Below are 13,356 nucleotides of genomic sequence, written 5' to 3' on the forward strand. Positions count from 1 at the left end.
GTTAGACATAATATAATAGAAAACTAAAATAATAATAAAGTAATCTATAGTTATTCAAAAAGTATATGCAAACTAGAGGAGTCTCCAATAGAGAATAGACAAAAAAAACTTTTGATCCAAAGATATCTTCCCAAAGCTCTAATAGTCATTAGTGGCTAGCCAATCCTAAGATCCCCAAGTTGTAGCCCTCGAAATTCTTTAAATAGGGTTTAGAATTCACAAAATATGATGGTTGTTGCCACCAAAAGATATGCTTTATGTCTAATAAAGATATAACATATCAAGAAAGAAAAATATGATTTTTTAAATTTAAAATTCAAATTCTCTCTTTGTAGATGTGTAAAAAAATGTCTAAGTTGAATCTTCAGAAGGTAAGCACAGTCATGCTACCCATTATGCAGTCCCGTGCATGGTCCATGAAGCACCCCCATGCTTCCTCATAACCAAGGTTGTGTTGGCTACTCAGTGAGGCCCATTTCCATCCAATTTGGATTCAAAATGCACCAAAACTCAGTTGCGACACTCTTCATATCAAACTACACAATTAATATAAAAAAAATCAATATAAACTTCTAATAAAATAATTGGCATGCATGCATATATATGTTATAAAAATATACCAAAATATAGACTTATCAAAGACAAAACTTCAAAATAAAATAGATTGTGTGTTTCTTGCAAATAGTGTAGGTTTATATATTAAAAAAGATATTGTTAGTCTTTTTAGTACAAAGTCAATTATTGATGAACAATGAACTCAACTTTCATAAATAACTATCGTAAGTTTTTTTATTTTATCTTGCTACTTTACATTATATATAAGTATAATTATTATAAAACATCTAATTATTAGTTTAATATATTAATTTTTTAAAAATAATCTTTTTTATTTGGCCTTTTCAAGAAAACTATTCTACATTGTCCTTTTATGCAAAACTATTTAAATAATCCTCTAAAATTAAAAGTTTACTCATTAGTCTTTAAGATTAACAATTGTCAATTAATTTTGTTATTGTTATTAATTAGATATTAAAATTGAATAATAGAGTAATGATTTATCACGTTAAGTGACATAAAAAAGTTCATTCTAGACTAAAAAAAATGTTATTTTAAGATTTTTTTAAAAATAATTGATTTTCATCTTTAGTTTTTAAAATTTTTAAGTAGTGATATTCTTTCCACTTTTTCCTGCTTGTACTTTATTTTCTTGCATGACATCATCTTCCTTTTCTTTGACCACCATAATAATGACATTTACCGCCGAACAACTATATCAAACCTCACACAAGTTACTCCGTTTACTACAAAAAAAAGTGTGAAATGCAAATAGATTTTTTGAAATTTATATACAGATTTTGTAATTATAAACGGATTTACTCTCCCCGCCCCTTTGTTGGGTCATACACTTTTTTTCACTATTTTAGTTTTTTAGACCATGGGTCTTCCTTAAATTCAGATATGATATTAGAACTTATGTATGAGCCATTGAGCCCCTTTCCAAGAGTGTGAACGAGCAAGATTTTATTATCCAACAAACTCAAATTACATTTACATGAATGTGTTTTTGTCAATATTATAATTAGCTATTTTCTCATAGCAATTCATCTAATTTTCCTTCCTCAAAATAAAAGTTTTAACTTCAACTCATGCCATGTGGGTTGCTGTTATATTTTACTATAGTGATGTTTAAATTTTTAGTCACAATTAAAGGAAATAATGTACCATATATAGTTAATAAAATATAATTGCCATTAAGATGGCTTATGTGACATTTTAATGATACAAATGAAAGAATGTCTTGCACCGACCGTTATAGATAAAAATGTCTTCAAAGGACGGTTGATTACTTTTGCATATTCTCTCCTCTTCAAAGTTAAGCAGGGTCCCTCTTTGCTCACTCTCTTTGTCTTTTCTTTCTCTCAGTTATAACTTTATATCCACTGACATCAAACATGGACTCTATGGAAAACGCATAGTTATGGGCACTGTCTTTTGAAACTCCAAACAAATCATAAAACAGCTCACAGGAGTATTATAGTAAAAGATAGCCTCAAAAGTACGCTAACCCATTTCCTCTTTTCACATAATTCAATTGGAAATTGCTTCTTCCTGATTTGTTTTTCTATAGTTTCTCTGATTTCTAAAGGGTCTTTTTCTTGTGACAAAGGGGTATTATGGTGATCAACCTTTTATGTAATATACCATGTGTGGTTTGTTCAGATGGTGAGGATGAAAATTGATATCTTTTTTCTCGTATGATTGGATGCAGCTGGATTGGAGAATAGGGAAAGTGAATCCATTTATGAGTAGCATAAGGGCAAGGCTAAGGCCAAGACCGATGCCATTGAATATATTTCAGGACATAGATGGATTGCCTCGGATTATATTGACTGAGCCAACTGGTTCATCCGCAGAGGTTGGTTGTTTCTCTTGTACCAATTATTTGATAATTGTGTTTATGTTACGCTTTGATTTTAATGATTTAGTTACTTATCTTTTATAGCTTATGATAAGCTTCAGAAGTAGGATTTCACTTCAGAAATAGCTCGCGTTATGTTATGTAGCATATGATCCTCTAAGTCTGCATGCTCAACTCATGTTTAGTGTTAGATTAACACCTTCTGAAGCCTTTTGAGAGCACTCTTTGTTACCCCGGACTTCAATTTATAATGTTTGTCAAGCTTTAACAGTTATTTACAAACAAGATCTCAGAATCTATTTTAAGGCTGGTGATGTAGTTTCTTCAACTTTATCATTTGCTTAAAAGAACAAGATTGTGAATGAGGCTCACTACTTGCACAATATTTCCAAAAATATTATTAGTTTTTAAATAAAACCAACCATAATGATACGATATTCAAGAGGTTCATTTCCTATGATAGACGGATATATACTTCAAATTTTATAACGTACCCATATCGTATTCATACGGGATACTCGATACGTATACCATAGAATTGCTTCAGTATCAAAATTTTATTATATTAGCTTCAATTATCTTAAAGTACTCTTTTTTAATAAATTTTTCAAGAAGTAAAAGACCAACAGTAGTACAATAATGATGACAAATCTTAATAAATATCACCTATATAAAGAAATTAACATGATAAAATATAAGTAGTTTACAAAAGAAATTATACCTCATTTCAGATATTTTGCCATACCTGTATCTTAATTTTTGAAAAAATTATTGTTTTTATTTATCATGTTATATCGTATCCGTACCAATGCAACGAAGTTTACTTCACTTGATCAAGTTTTTAATTGACATATATGGTTTCAGGTGCTTCTAAATGGAGGGCAGGTTGTTTCTTGGAAGAACGAACGGAAGGAAGAGTTGCTTTTTATGAGCACCAAGGTAAGTAAATATTGTTCATTTGTATTTTCAATTTAAAAGCCAATTCAGAGCAGCACTGTTATTGTTTTAATATAATATATATGTCAAGGTGATACATAACGTATAGTGTGCTCGTTAAATTGAAGTATATACAATATTTGGTCCTGTAATAGAAATGAAAGGCATACTAATGCCGATAGTCATTTGAATGTCGAGAACAATCATTAAGAATCGTGACAATCAAAAGGAAAAAATGCTGGTCGAAACTATGTTCATGTTAGTTTAGGTGGCAAAGTACAAAGAAGGCTACTAGAGGCAACACTAAAAAAAAAAAATTAAATAATATGACTTTTAGTCTAATAAAAGAGAGGAGATAGAGACTTAAAAAACTTTAGAAAAAATTATTAAAAAAATTTAATAATAAATAATATTCTTAACAATTTAATTTTTAATTGATCTCAATAAGATGTGTGATGCATGTAGTCAAACTCACAAGGTTTTGTTATTGTTATTAAATGTTACAATTTTTTATAAAAAATTATTATTTATTGAATTTTTCTTGTGTGGACTTTTGTAAGTTAAAAAAAACAAACTATGATAGTTACTAAGTGAATCAAGGTGATACCCTAAATCCTAAAATTATTGTTATGGTAGAAAAATTATCATATATTCTTTTACTTTTGCATTGAATTTTTTGTAAGAATAAAAGGATATGATTTCCATGCATTTACCCCACACATTTGTAGTTGTCAGTTTGTCACATTCTCATGCTCGAATTCTTAACCCAACAGACTAACTGGAAACAATCCAAAGCAATCAGAGGTGGTATATCAGTTTGCTCTCCAGAGGTTAGCTTTAACATGTTGGTGGAAACATGTTTGAATTTTGTAGTTGTTTAAATTCTGCATCCTCAACTAGAATTTTTTATTTGCAGTTTGGGAATACTGGTTCACTAGAACAACATGGATCTGCAAGAAACAGATTGTGGTCATTGGATAGGGACCCTTCTCCTCTACCTCCATCAGACAATCAGTGCTCTGTTGATCTGATATTGAAGTCAACAGGAGTTGACTTAAAGACCAGACCATGTAGGTATGAGTTCAAGTTGTGTTTTCCTTTTTTCTCCATTCATTTCCATTGTGTTCCCTAAAGATGAAATATTTACTCAAGGGCTCCATTGAACTGTACAAAACTATTCAATTTTGTTCTGCTTCTGCAGTTTTGAGTTTCGGCTCATTCTGATTCCAAGAGTCAGAAACACTGATAATAAAGCACTTTCTTTTACACTGTCAATAAGCAACTATTTGTCTGTATCAGATATCAGGTATGTATTTTAGATATTGAAATTACCGTTTTTATTTTAGTTGATGTCTACAAAAGTTGCTTATCATCACTCTTGATTTCTTGCATTTTTATTGCCAAAGGTTTTCAGTTTTGCGAACTTTCACTTCTACTATTGCATCATCATGCCATGATAGTCATTTTTTGACCTTGTCATCGCTGCTATGATTCAAACAGAAGATTGAAAGATCTTACTTCATTGTGGCTTTATGATGGATTGAATAGTGTTGTTCAAAATTTGCAGTGAAGTGCGCATCGAGGGATTGGAGACACTTGATTATTTTGACAATTTGATGAACAGATCAAGGTTCACAGAGCAGGCAGATGCAGTTACTTTTGATGGCCATGTATAAATTCATAAGTGATAAGCTTAACATTTCTAAATAATTATCTATCATTTTCTTAATATATTTCACATGTTTGCACTGTAGATTGATACCAATCATATAGCTTTCAAACTAAGGACAATTTTGGTTGCCTTGTAGATGGACAGGGTGTACTTGTGCACCCCAACAAAGATTGCTATCATAGACCATGAGAAAAAAAGAACTTTTGTACTGCAGAAGAATGCAATGCCAGATGCAGGTTGTTAACACTTTGGATAAAATATCCTCCGTTATATTCTTCCTATTCATCATTCATATTGTGTATTTTTGCTTGGGGGTCTAGTTATTCAGTAAAATTATTCCAAATCACGGTAAAGTTGCATTTGAAATGATGGTAGAGTGAATTGATAACACTTTTTAACGAGAAAAACATTTTTAATTCCTTAACAAATGCACCGAGGGCCCACTGATTAGCATTTTCTTTTCATTTTATTTTACTAGTATTTCCATCACTTATTCACTTGTGATGGGAATGCAGGGGTATGGAATCCAGGGTATAGGAAGGTGAAGGCTCTACCTGATATGGGGAATGATGATTACAAGTTCATGATATGTGTGAATTCTGCAGCTATTGAAAACCCAATTGTCTTGAAGCCCTATGAAGAGTGGAAGGGCTATCAAGAGCTCTCTACTGTTTCATCAAGCTATTGCAGTGGACAATTGGATCCTCGAAAAGTTCTTTAAGGATTTCACTCATCACCTCAATGGAGCCAGTGAACATTTATAACCAAATGGACTTAAATCACCAAATTAGATATACAGAGTAAGTGCACTTGTGCAAGTATACCATGTGAGGTCGTAATAAAAAGTAAGAGCAAGATTAACATTCATTAAGCTGCCACTATCTAATAATTCAGAGACGCTTCTGTCTTCATATTTATGTCAACTAAATAATTTCCTTCTTGTCGCTGCAACTATTACTGTAAATCCATTGGATTGGATGTCAAATATAGCTTTGCAATTTTGTAATATATTGTTTGAAAGGAACAGGCATTGGCAACCAAATTAAGATTCATTGGTAGCACATTTATTGAACAGAGTAAAGATAATGTTTTAATTTCCTAGAAAAGTTATGTAGGCTGACTACAATGTCCGTTTTTAAAATGTTTTATAATTATGAAAGGAGGACTCTTTTAGAGGGAAAACACTCCTATGACCTCAAATATAAGATATTCGCTTATTGAAGAAAACTCAAATGTTTACAACAAAGCCTAAAATGTCTTTGTTTTATAATCTATAGTAAAGGTCTATTTATAAAACCAATAAAGCCTATTCTTATTCTAAGCTGGAATAAAATCATACAAAATATAATAAATTCTTTAACTAATAAGTAATTTCAAAAAAATGTTAATTATGAAAATAAACTTTGAGTAAAATAATAAAAATGTCTTAATTATATTTTACTCTCTATAAATGTTGATCATTTTGTTATAAGTTTTTAAATTTTATTATTAGAAATTAGTCTCTGAAAAGTTATAATTTAGTCACTAATTCATATAGCATTTCACATCATTTAAATTTATAATATTTTATTATTTAAAATTAATATTTACAAATAAATTATTAAACACATTTTTTATATTTGTAAAATGGACCTTTGTAACATTCTATTTGTAATTTCTAAAAATAGATAATAATTTGTTACGAAATGAAGGGATAAACGAATTTTATTTAAATTGTGTAATATAAATATGAGAGAAAGTTAAAACTTTTTCTCAGTTAGACATACATTCACAAAATTACACAAAGTGTGCAAATACCAAATCTAAGTTATATGCGAAAGTATACCTTTTACATCTTGGATTTAAAATACCTAATTACAAAATCAAAATTAGCAAAGTTTTAAGAGTAGTTCTGATTCATGACCAAAATACCGAGAGTCTATTAGCTAAGTCAAAATAACTCATCTTATACATATTTTGCATCATTTGAAATTGAATAGAGCCTTCATAATCCCAACTAGAAAATTTCTTTTCAACAACTAGAGTGGTGAGAAATTTTAATGTGAGCTCTCTATATGTAGGCTCAGTAATAGAAAACTGATTTTTCTAATGCCCCACTCCTACCAATTTCCTCACTTCCTTAAATAGATTATAGTGATGCAAAACATCCTAGTCAATAAATTTGCTTTGACATCAAACCCAATTTTTTAGTTTATCATACCTAGTGCGGTGAGTAGGGGCGTTGAAGGTAAGTAGCTGGGATAAGGGAGGTTGTGGAGAAGGTTCATGTTGGGGACAAGGATGCTTCCTCACTGGTTCCTTGCCTTTTATGGGCGCTCTTGATAAAGACCTATCTGCCATGATGGATGTAGAAAACAGAGAATGAAGAGTGTAGAAGATAGGGTTCAGAAATGGGTGAGTGGAGAGAAAGAGAGGTAGAGCATGGGGCTGAGAATGGGTGGAAAACTGGAGGTGAGACTTTAGGAAAGGTAACCCAAAAATAGGAAAGGGAGTTGGGGTTTCGAGGGTGGGTATGTAGAGAGATGGAGATGGCTTATATAATTAGGATTCTGAGAATGACAAAGGTGAAAAAGGGAAATTGGGGAGTTTAATAAGGGTCTAAGAAAAGGGATAGCACAGCGTATGATAGAAAAAGGGAAGAAAACATTTAAACTTCGTCACAAAAGGATACACAGTCATGTATCTGGACGTGTAAATCACTGCCTAGAAAATTAAAAAAACAAAAACAAAAGACTCACCTAGACGTTTACACGGTTGAGTACACGGCTATGTACATGGTCGTATACATCTCTGCCTAACAATATCAAAAGGAAAGTAAAAGTACATGGTCGTATATTTGGCTGTGTACATCACTGCCTAACAGAATTAACGTGAAAATAAAAGTACACAGCTGTGTATATCACTGCTCTCTCTTTTCTTTTTTTTTTATAAAAAAATATAAATAATTGAGCAAATAAATGACTAACTTAAAATAAACTAAACCTACCTAACCTAAACTATGTGATGTAATTCAAAATTCAACATGGAGGAGTTTAAAGTCCTCATTTGCAAAAGTTTAAAGTTGATCTCGTGGTACAGTTTCAGTCTATGTCCATTCACCTTAAAATTTTCTTTTTCTGGATGAGTTAATTCAATTGTACCATAAGGAAATACCTCATGCATAGTGAACGCCCTAGACTAACGGGATTTGAGTTTACCTGGGAATAATTTGAAGCGAGAGTTGTACAACAGTACTAAATCACCTTTTTGAAATAGTTTACCTTCCTTAATTATTTTTATCATGGTAGACCTCCATCCTTTCTTTGTAGATCATGGAGTTTTCATAGGCTTCAATGCATCATTCTTCCAATTCATTCAATTACATCATCTGCTTGTTGCCTGCATGATCAAGATCCATATTCAGGGATTTGATTGCCCAAAAACGCCTTATGTTCTAATTCAACTGGGAGATGACAGGTTTTACCAAACACAAGCCTATATGGTGTAGTGCCTATGGGAGTTTTAAAAGTTGTCCTGATGAAGCATTATCCAACTTATCAGTCCAATCCTTCATATTCTTCCCTACTATTTTTTCCAACACTCTTTTTAGCTCCTTATTAGTTACTTCAACTTGGCTACTCGTTTGTGGGTGATATAGGGTAGCAATTCTATGGGTAACTTCATATTTATTCAAAACTTTTTCAAGTTATGTATTGTAAAAATGTGTACCCCTATCACTAATTAAAACTCTTGGTGTGCCAAATCGTGAAAACAACTTTTTAAGAAACCTAGTGACTACCCTTGCATCATTAGTAGGTAAAGCTTATGCCTCTACCTATATGGACAAATAATCAATAGCAACTAAAATGTATTTATACCCTTTTGAATTAGGAAAAGGTACCATAAAATCTATTCTCCAAACATAAAAAATTTCATAAGTTAGGATGTAATTTTGAGGCATTTCATTTCTTTAAGAAATATTGCCTAACCTTTGCAATTATCATATAACTCAATATACCTATGAGCATCCTTAAAAATAGAAGGCCAATAAATTCTAAATTCTAGCATCTTTTTAGTTGTCCTATTCCCAGAATTATGTCCTCCAGCAGGGCCAGTATGACAGTGTCCTAAAATTTTCCATCCTTCAGAGTGTGACACACCTTCTAATAACCTGGTTTGCACAAATTTGAAACAGATATGGGTCCTCCCAAAAGTAGTATTTCAAATCAGAAAAAAAAAATTCTTTTGTTGATATGAAAACTCTTGTCGTAAAACCTTAGCAACCAAATAGTTAGCAAAATCTGCAAACCATAGTAAATAAAAATCAGAAGCAGTTACCACATTATATAGGTGTTTTTTTTTTTGGAAAGTTGTCATTAATGTTCTTTTCATCTAGTTCTTCCATATTAGGATTTTCCAACCTTGACAAATGATCAGCAGCCAAATTTTCTGAACCTTTTTATCCTTGATTTCCAAGTCAAATTCCTGTAGCAACAAGACCCACCTCATTAGTCTAGGCTTTGCATTAGTTTTGGTTAGCAAATAATGTAATGCAGAATGATCACTATACACTATAACTTTAGAAAGAATTAAATATTGGCAAAATTTATCAAACGCAAACACCACAGCCAATAATTCTTTCTCAGTTGTAGTGTAGTTCTCTTGAGCACTTGTTAGGGTTTTGTTGGCATAATAAATGGGCTAAAAATGCTTGTCTTTTCTCTAGCCAAGTACAGCTCCCACAGCATAGTCTCTTGCATCGCATATCAATTCAAATGGATAGTTCCAATCAGGACCACACAAAATAGGAGCTTGGGTTAGTTTTCCTTTTAGTAGCTCAAAAGCGATCAAACACTCCTCATAAAAAACAAAGGAATTTTCCTTCTTCCAAAGTCTGATAAGAGGTTTGGTGATCTTGAAAAAATTCTTGATAAATCTCCTGTAGAATCCCGCATGGCCTAAGAAGCTCTAAACTGCCTTAATAGAAGTAGGAGGCGATAGCTTCTCGATTGTGTCAATCTTTGCCTTATCTACCTCGATTCCCTTACAGAAAATTTTATGACCAAGTACAATGCCCTCTTTCACCATAAAATAACACTTCTCCCAATTAAGCACCAAATTGGTTTCTTCACATCTTTGAAGCACCCTTGACAAATTCTTTAAACAATGAGAGAATGAGTCACCAAAGACTAAGAAATCATCTATGAATATCTCCATTATACCCTCTACTATCTCATAAAAAATAGCCATCATACACCGTTGAAAAGTTATCAGTGTATTGCACAATCCGAATGGCATCCAGCAGTAAGCAAATATTCCATATGGGCATGTGAATGTAGTTTTCTCTTGATCTTCTGGTGCTATTGGAATTTGGAAATATCCTGAGAGCCCATCTAAGAAATAGTAAAATATATGGCCCAAAAGACACTCTAGCATTTGGTCAATGAATGGGAGAGGAAAATGGTCCTTCCTTATTGCATCGTTTAATTTCCATTAGTCAATACAAACCCTCCATCTAGTGATAGTCCTAGTAGGCACCAAGTTATTTTTCTCATTGGGCACTATAGTCATTCCTCCTTTCTTAGAAATGACTTGCACCAAACTTACCCATGGATTATCCGAGATGGGATATATCATTCTGGCATCAAGTAGCTTAATCACTTCAGCCTTCACCACCTCTTTCATATTTAGGTTTAACCTTCTTTGTGGTTGCACTACAGCCTTGAAATTAGACTCCATCAATATCTTATGAGTGCAAAAGGAAGGACTAATCCCTCTTATGTTAGAGATCTTCCATGCTATTGCTTTCTTGTGTTCCCAAAGTACATTCAACAACTAGGCTTTTGTTCTTGTGTTGACTAGTAACTTGTAACCATCTTCCAAAAAGGCATACTCCAGGTGTTCAGGTAGGACCTTTAATTCTACATCTGGTGGTTCATTAATAGATGGGTTGGATTGCTTCTCTAATTTTCACTCCAAAACTTCAAAGTCCCTTTTTTACAATAATGGCTTAGTGGCTTCTAAATGACACCAATGTTCTTAAGTTAGCAAGCTCATATCATCTCTTCCTCCATCATGAACTAAGCTTCTTTCCAATGGGTCTGAAATCAAGAATTATTGTGCATAATCAGAAAACAATCATCAATCACATTAATGAAGTAGTAAAAATCATCTTGTTTCAAAGACTTTATCAATTATAGCCTTTATAGTAGCTAAAAATGGACAACCTAAGATCAAGACGACTTCAGTGTCCTCGTCCATATCAAGAATCACAAAATCAACAAGAAAAATAAATTTATCCACTTTTACAAGCACATCTTCAATGATACCGCTAGGATATTTAACTGACCTATCAGCTAGTTGAATACTCATCCTAGTTGGCCTAGGCTTCCCCAAACCCAATTTCTTAAAGATAGAATATGGCGTCAAATTAATATGAACACCTAAATCAGCCAAAGTCCTATCAACTATCGATCTACCAATGAGACAAAGAAGAGTAAAACTACCTAAATCCTTCAATTTCTTGGGCATCTTGTTTTACAAAATTGCTGAACATTCTTCATTTAGAGTTACTGTAGCCAACTTCTCCAACTTCATTTTGTTGCACAATAAATCTTTTAGAAATTTAGCGTACTTGGGCATTTGTGCCAAAGCATCAACAAACGGTAAATTAATATGAAGTTGACGAAATAAGGAACAAAATTTATCAAATTGTTCATCATCCTTGTCTTTCTTCAATCTTATTGGGTAGGGAAGTGAAAGTATGAATTCCTTCATTGTAGGGGGCTTTTCCACAGTCTTTTTTTTACATTTATCCGCCTCTTCAACTATAGATTTTTTTGTTTCTTGCTTCCCCTTCTCTTGTAATGTCTTGCCACTCTTTAATGTTACTGCCTTGACCTGCTCCTTAGGATTAGTCTTAGTATTGCCAGACAAGCTTCCTTGGGGTCTTTCTAAGAGGAGTCTAGAAATTTGAGCCAACTAATTTTCTAGATTATGGATAGAGGCTTGTTGATTTCTTAGTTTAATCTCAATGGATTGAAACTGAGATTCTGAAGTTTGAATGAATTTAGATTAACTCCTCAAGATTTGATTTCTTTTCAGCTAGGGGTGGTGGTGGATGTGAAGTTTGTTAAAATCCTGGAGGTGTGTTATTTCACATTGGCTGTTGGTTGTTGTTCCATGGTGGGTTTGCATAATTCCTCCAACCTGGATTGTTCATGCCGTTATAAGTTTGGTAAGGTGGTCTATTTCCTATCACATTGGCATGCTTTTCTTGAGTAGCTTAACACTCATGATTAGGGTGACATCCTTCACAAATATCACATCTCATCACCGAAGCAACTGGATGGTTAATAGATAGACTATCAATCTTCTTTCCTAAGGCTTCAACTTACCTTGCTAAGGATGTTACAGCATCAAGACTATAAATCCCAACAGATTTCGCAGGTTTGGATTGAGTGGAGCTCCACTGATAGTTGTTCAGTGCCATTTCTTCAAACAGTTCTTGTTTAGCCTTTGGTGTCTTGCTATTTAAAGTTCCTCCAGCTACAACATCTATCATTTGTCTTGTGGCTGGGTTCAATCCATTATAGAAGGTTTGTACTTGAAGCCAATTAGGGATCCCATGATGTGGTTACTTCCTTAACAATTCCTTAAACATCTCCCATGTATCATATAAAGTCTCTGACTCCATTTGACAGAAGAAAGAGATATCATTCCTCATCTTGGCAGCTTTTGCAGGAGGGAAATACTTTGCTAAGAACTTTTCTACCATGGCCTCCCATGAAGTCATAGATCCTCGTGGGAGAGAGTTTAACCACTGTTTTGCTCTACCCATGAGAAAAAATGGAAATAGCCTCAAGTGGATTGCATCATCAATAGCTCAATTAATCTTAAAAGTATCACAGATCTCCAAAACATTAGCGATGTGAGCATTGGGATCCTCATCTTGTAGCCCATCAGATTGAATAAACTGTTGAATCATATGAATAACACTGGGCTTTATTTCAAAATTCCCTTGCACATCCAGATGGACAATGCTAGATTTTGTTCCAATTAATGATGGACGAGCATAATCGAACATGGTCCTTACTTGATCTTCATTGTTTGCAATTTGTTCCATGTGATTTTGTGTGTTTTTCCTCTGTACTAGTAGTCGCCTCTCTTTCCGAATTTTTCGCAAGGTTCTTTCTATTTCTGGGTCAAGTTCAAATAGTGCAACAGAACTGGTTCTGGTCATGCACCAGAAAAATCAGCTCCTAAAGAAAATGAAAGCCAAATAGAAAAGTTAATTAAAGACTAAAGAAATAAAAAAAATTAGTAAAGACGTAATCAACGAAATCTTAAT

The 13,356-nt window shown here is 33.0% G+C and overlaps 1 protein-coding gene and 1 non-coding gene across 2 annotated transcripts; both read left to right on the top strand.

Moving 5' to 3' along the window:
* The first annotated feature begins 2,302 nt into the window (after nt 1-2,302).
* Nucleotides 2,303-5,748, top strand: LOC113859082 (putative glucose-6-phosphate 1-epimerase). The gene is made up of 8 exons (XM_027491898.1): nt 2,303-2,416; nt 3,284-3,358; nt 4,129-4,185; nt 4,272-4,429; nt 4,557-4,661; nt 4,923-5,025; nt 5,164-5,263; nt 5,543-5,748. Exons 1-8 carry the CDS (start codon nt 2,303-2,305, stop codon nt 5,746-5,748), a joined length of 918 nt encoding a protein of 305 aa, XP_027347699.1.
* A 6,880-nt stretch (nt 5,749-12,628) lies between these two features.
* LOC113860387 lies at nt 12,629-12,735 on the top strand. The gene has a single exon (XR_003503839.1). It is a non-coding gene; the product is annotated as a small nucleolar RNA R71 (small nucleolar RNA).
* The last annotated feature ends 621 nt before the right edge of the window (nt 12,736-13,356 follow it).

Source organism: Abrus precatorius, unplaced genomic scaffold (assembly GCF_003935025.1).
Source record: "Abrus precatorius isolate BTA unplaced genomic scaffold, Abrus_2018 Scaffold2, whole genome shotgun sequence".
Classification (NCBI taxonomy): domain Eukaryota; kingdom Viridiplantae; phylum Streptophyta; class Magnoliopsida; order Fabales; family Fabaceae; genus Abrus; species Abrus precatorius.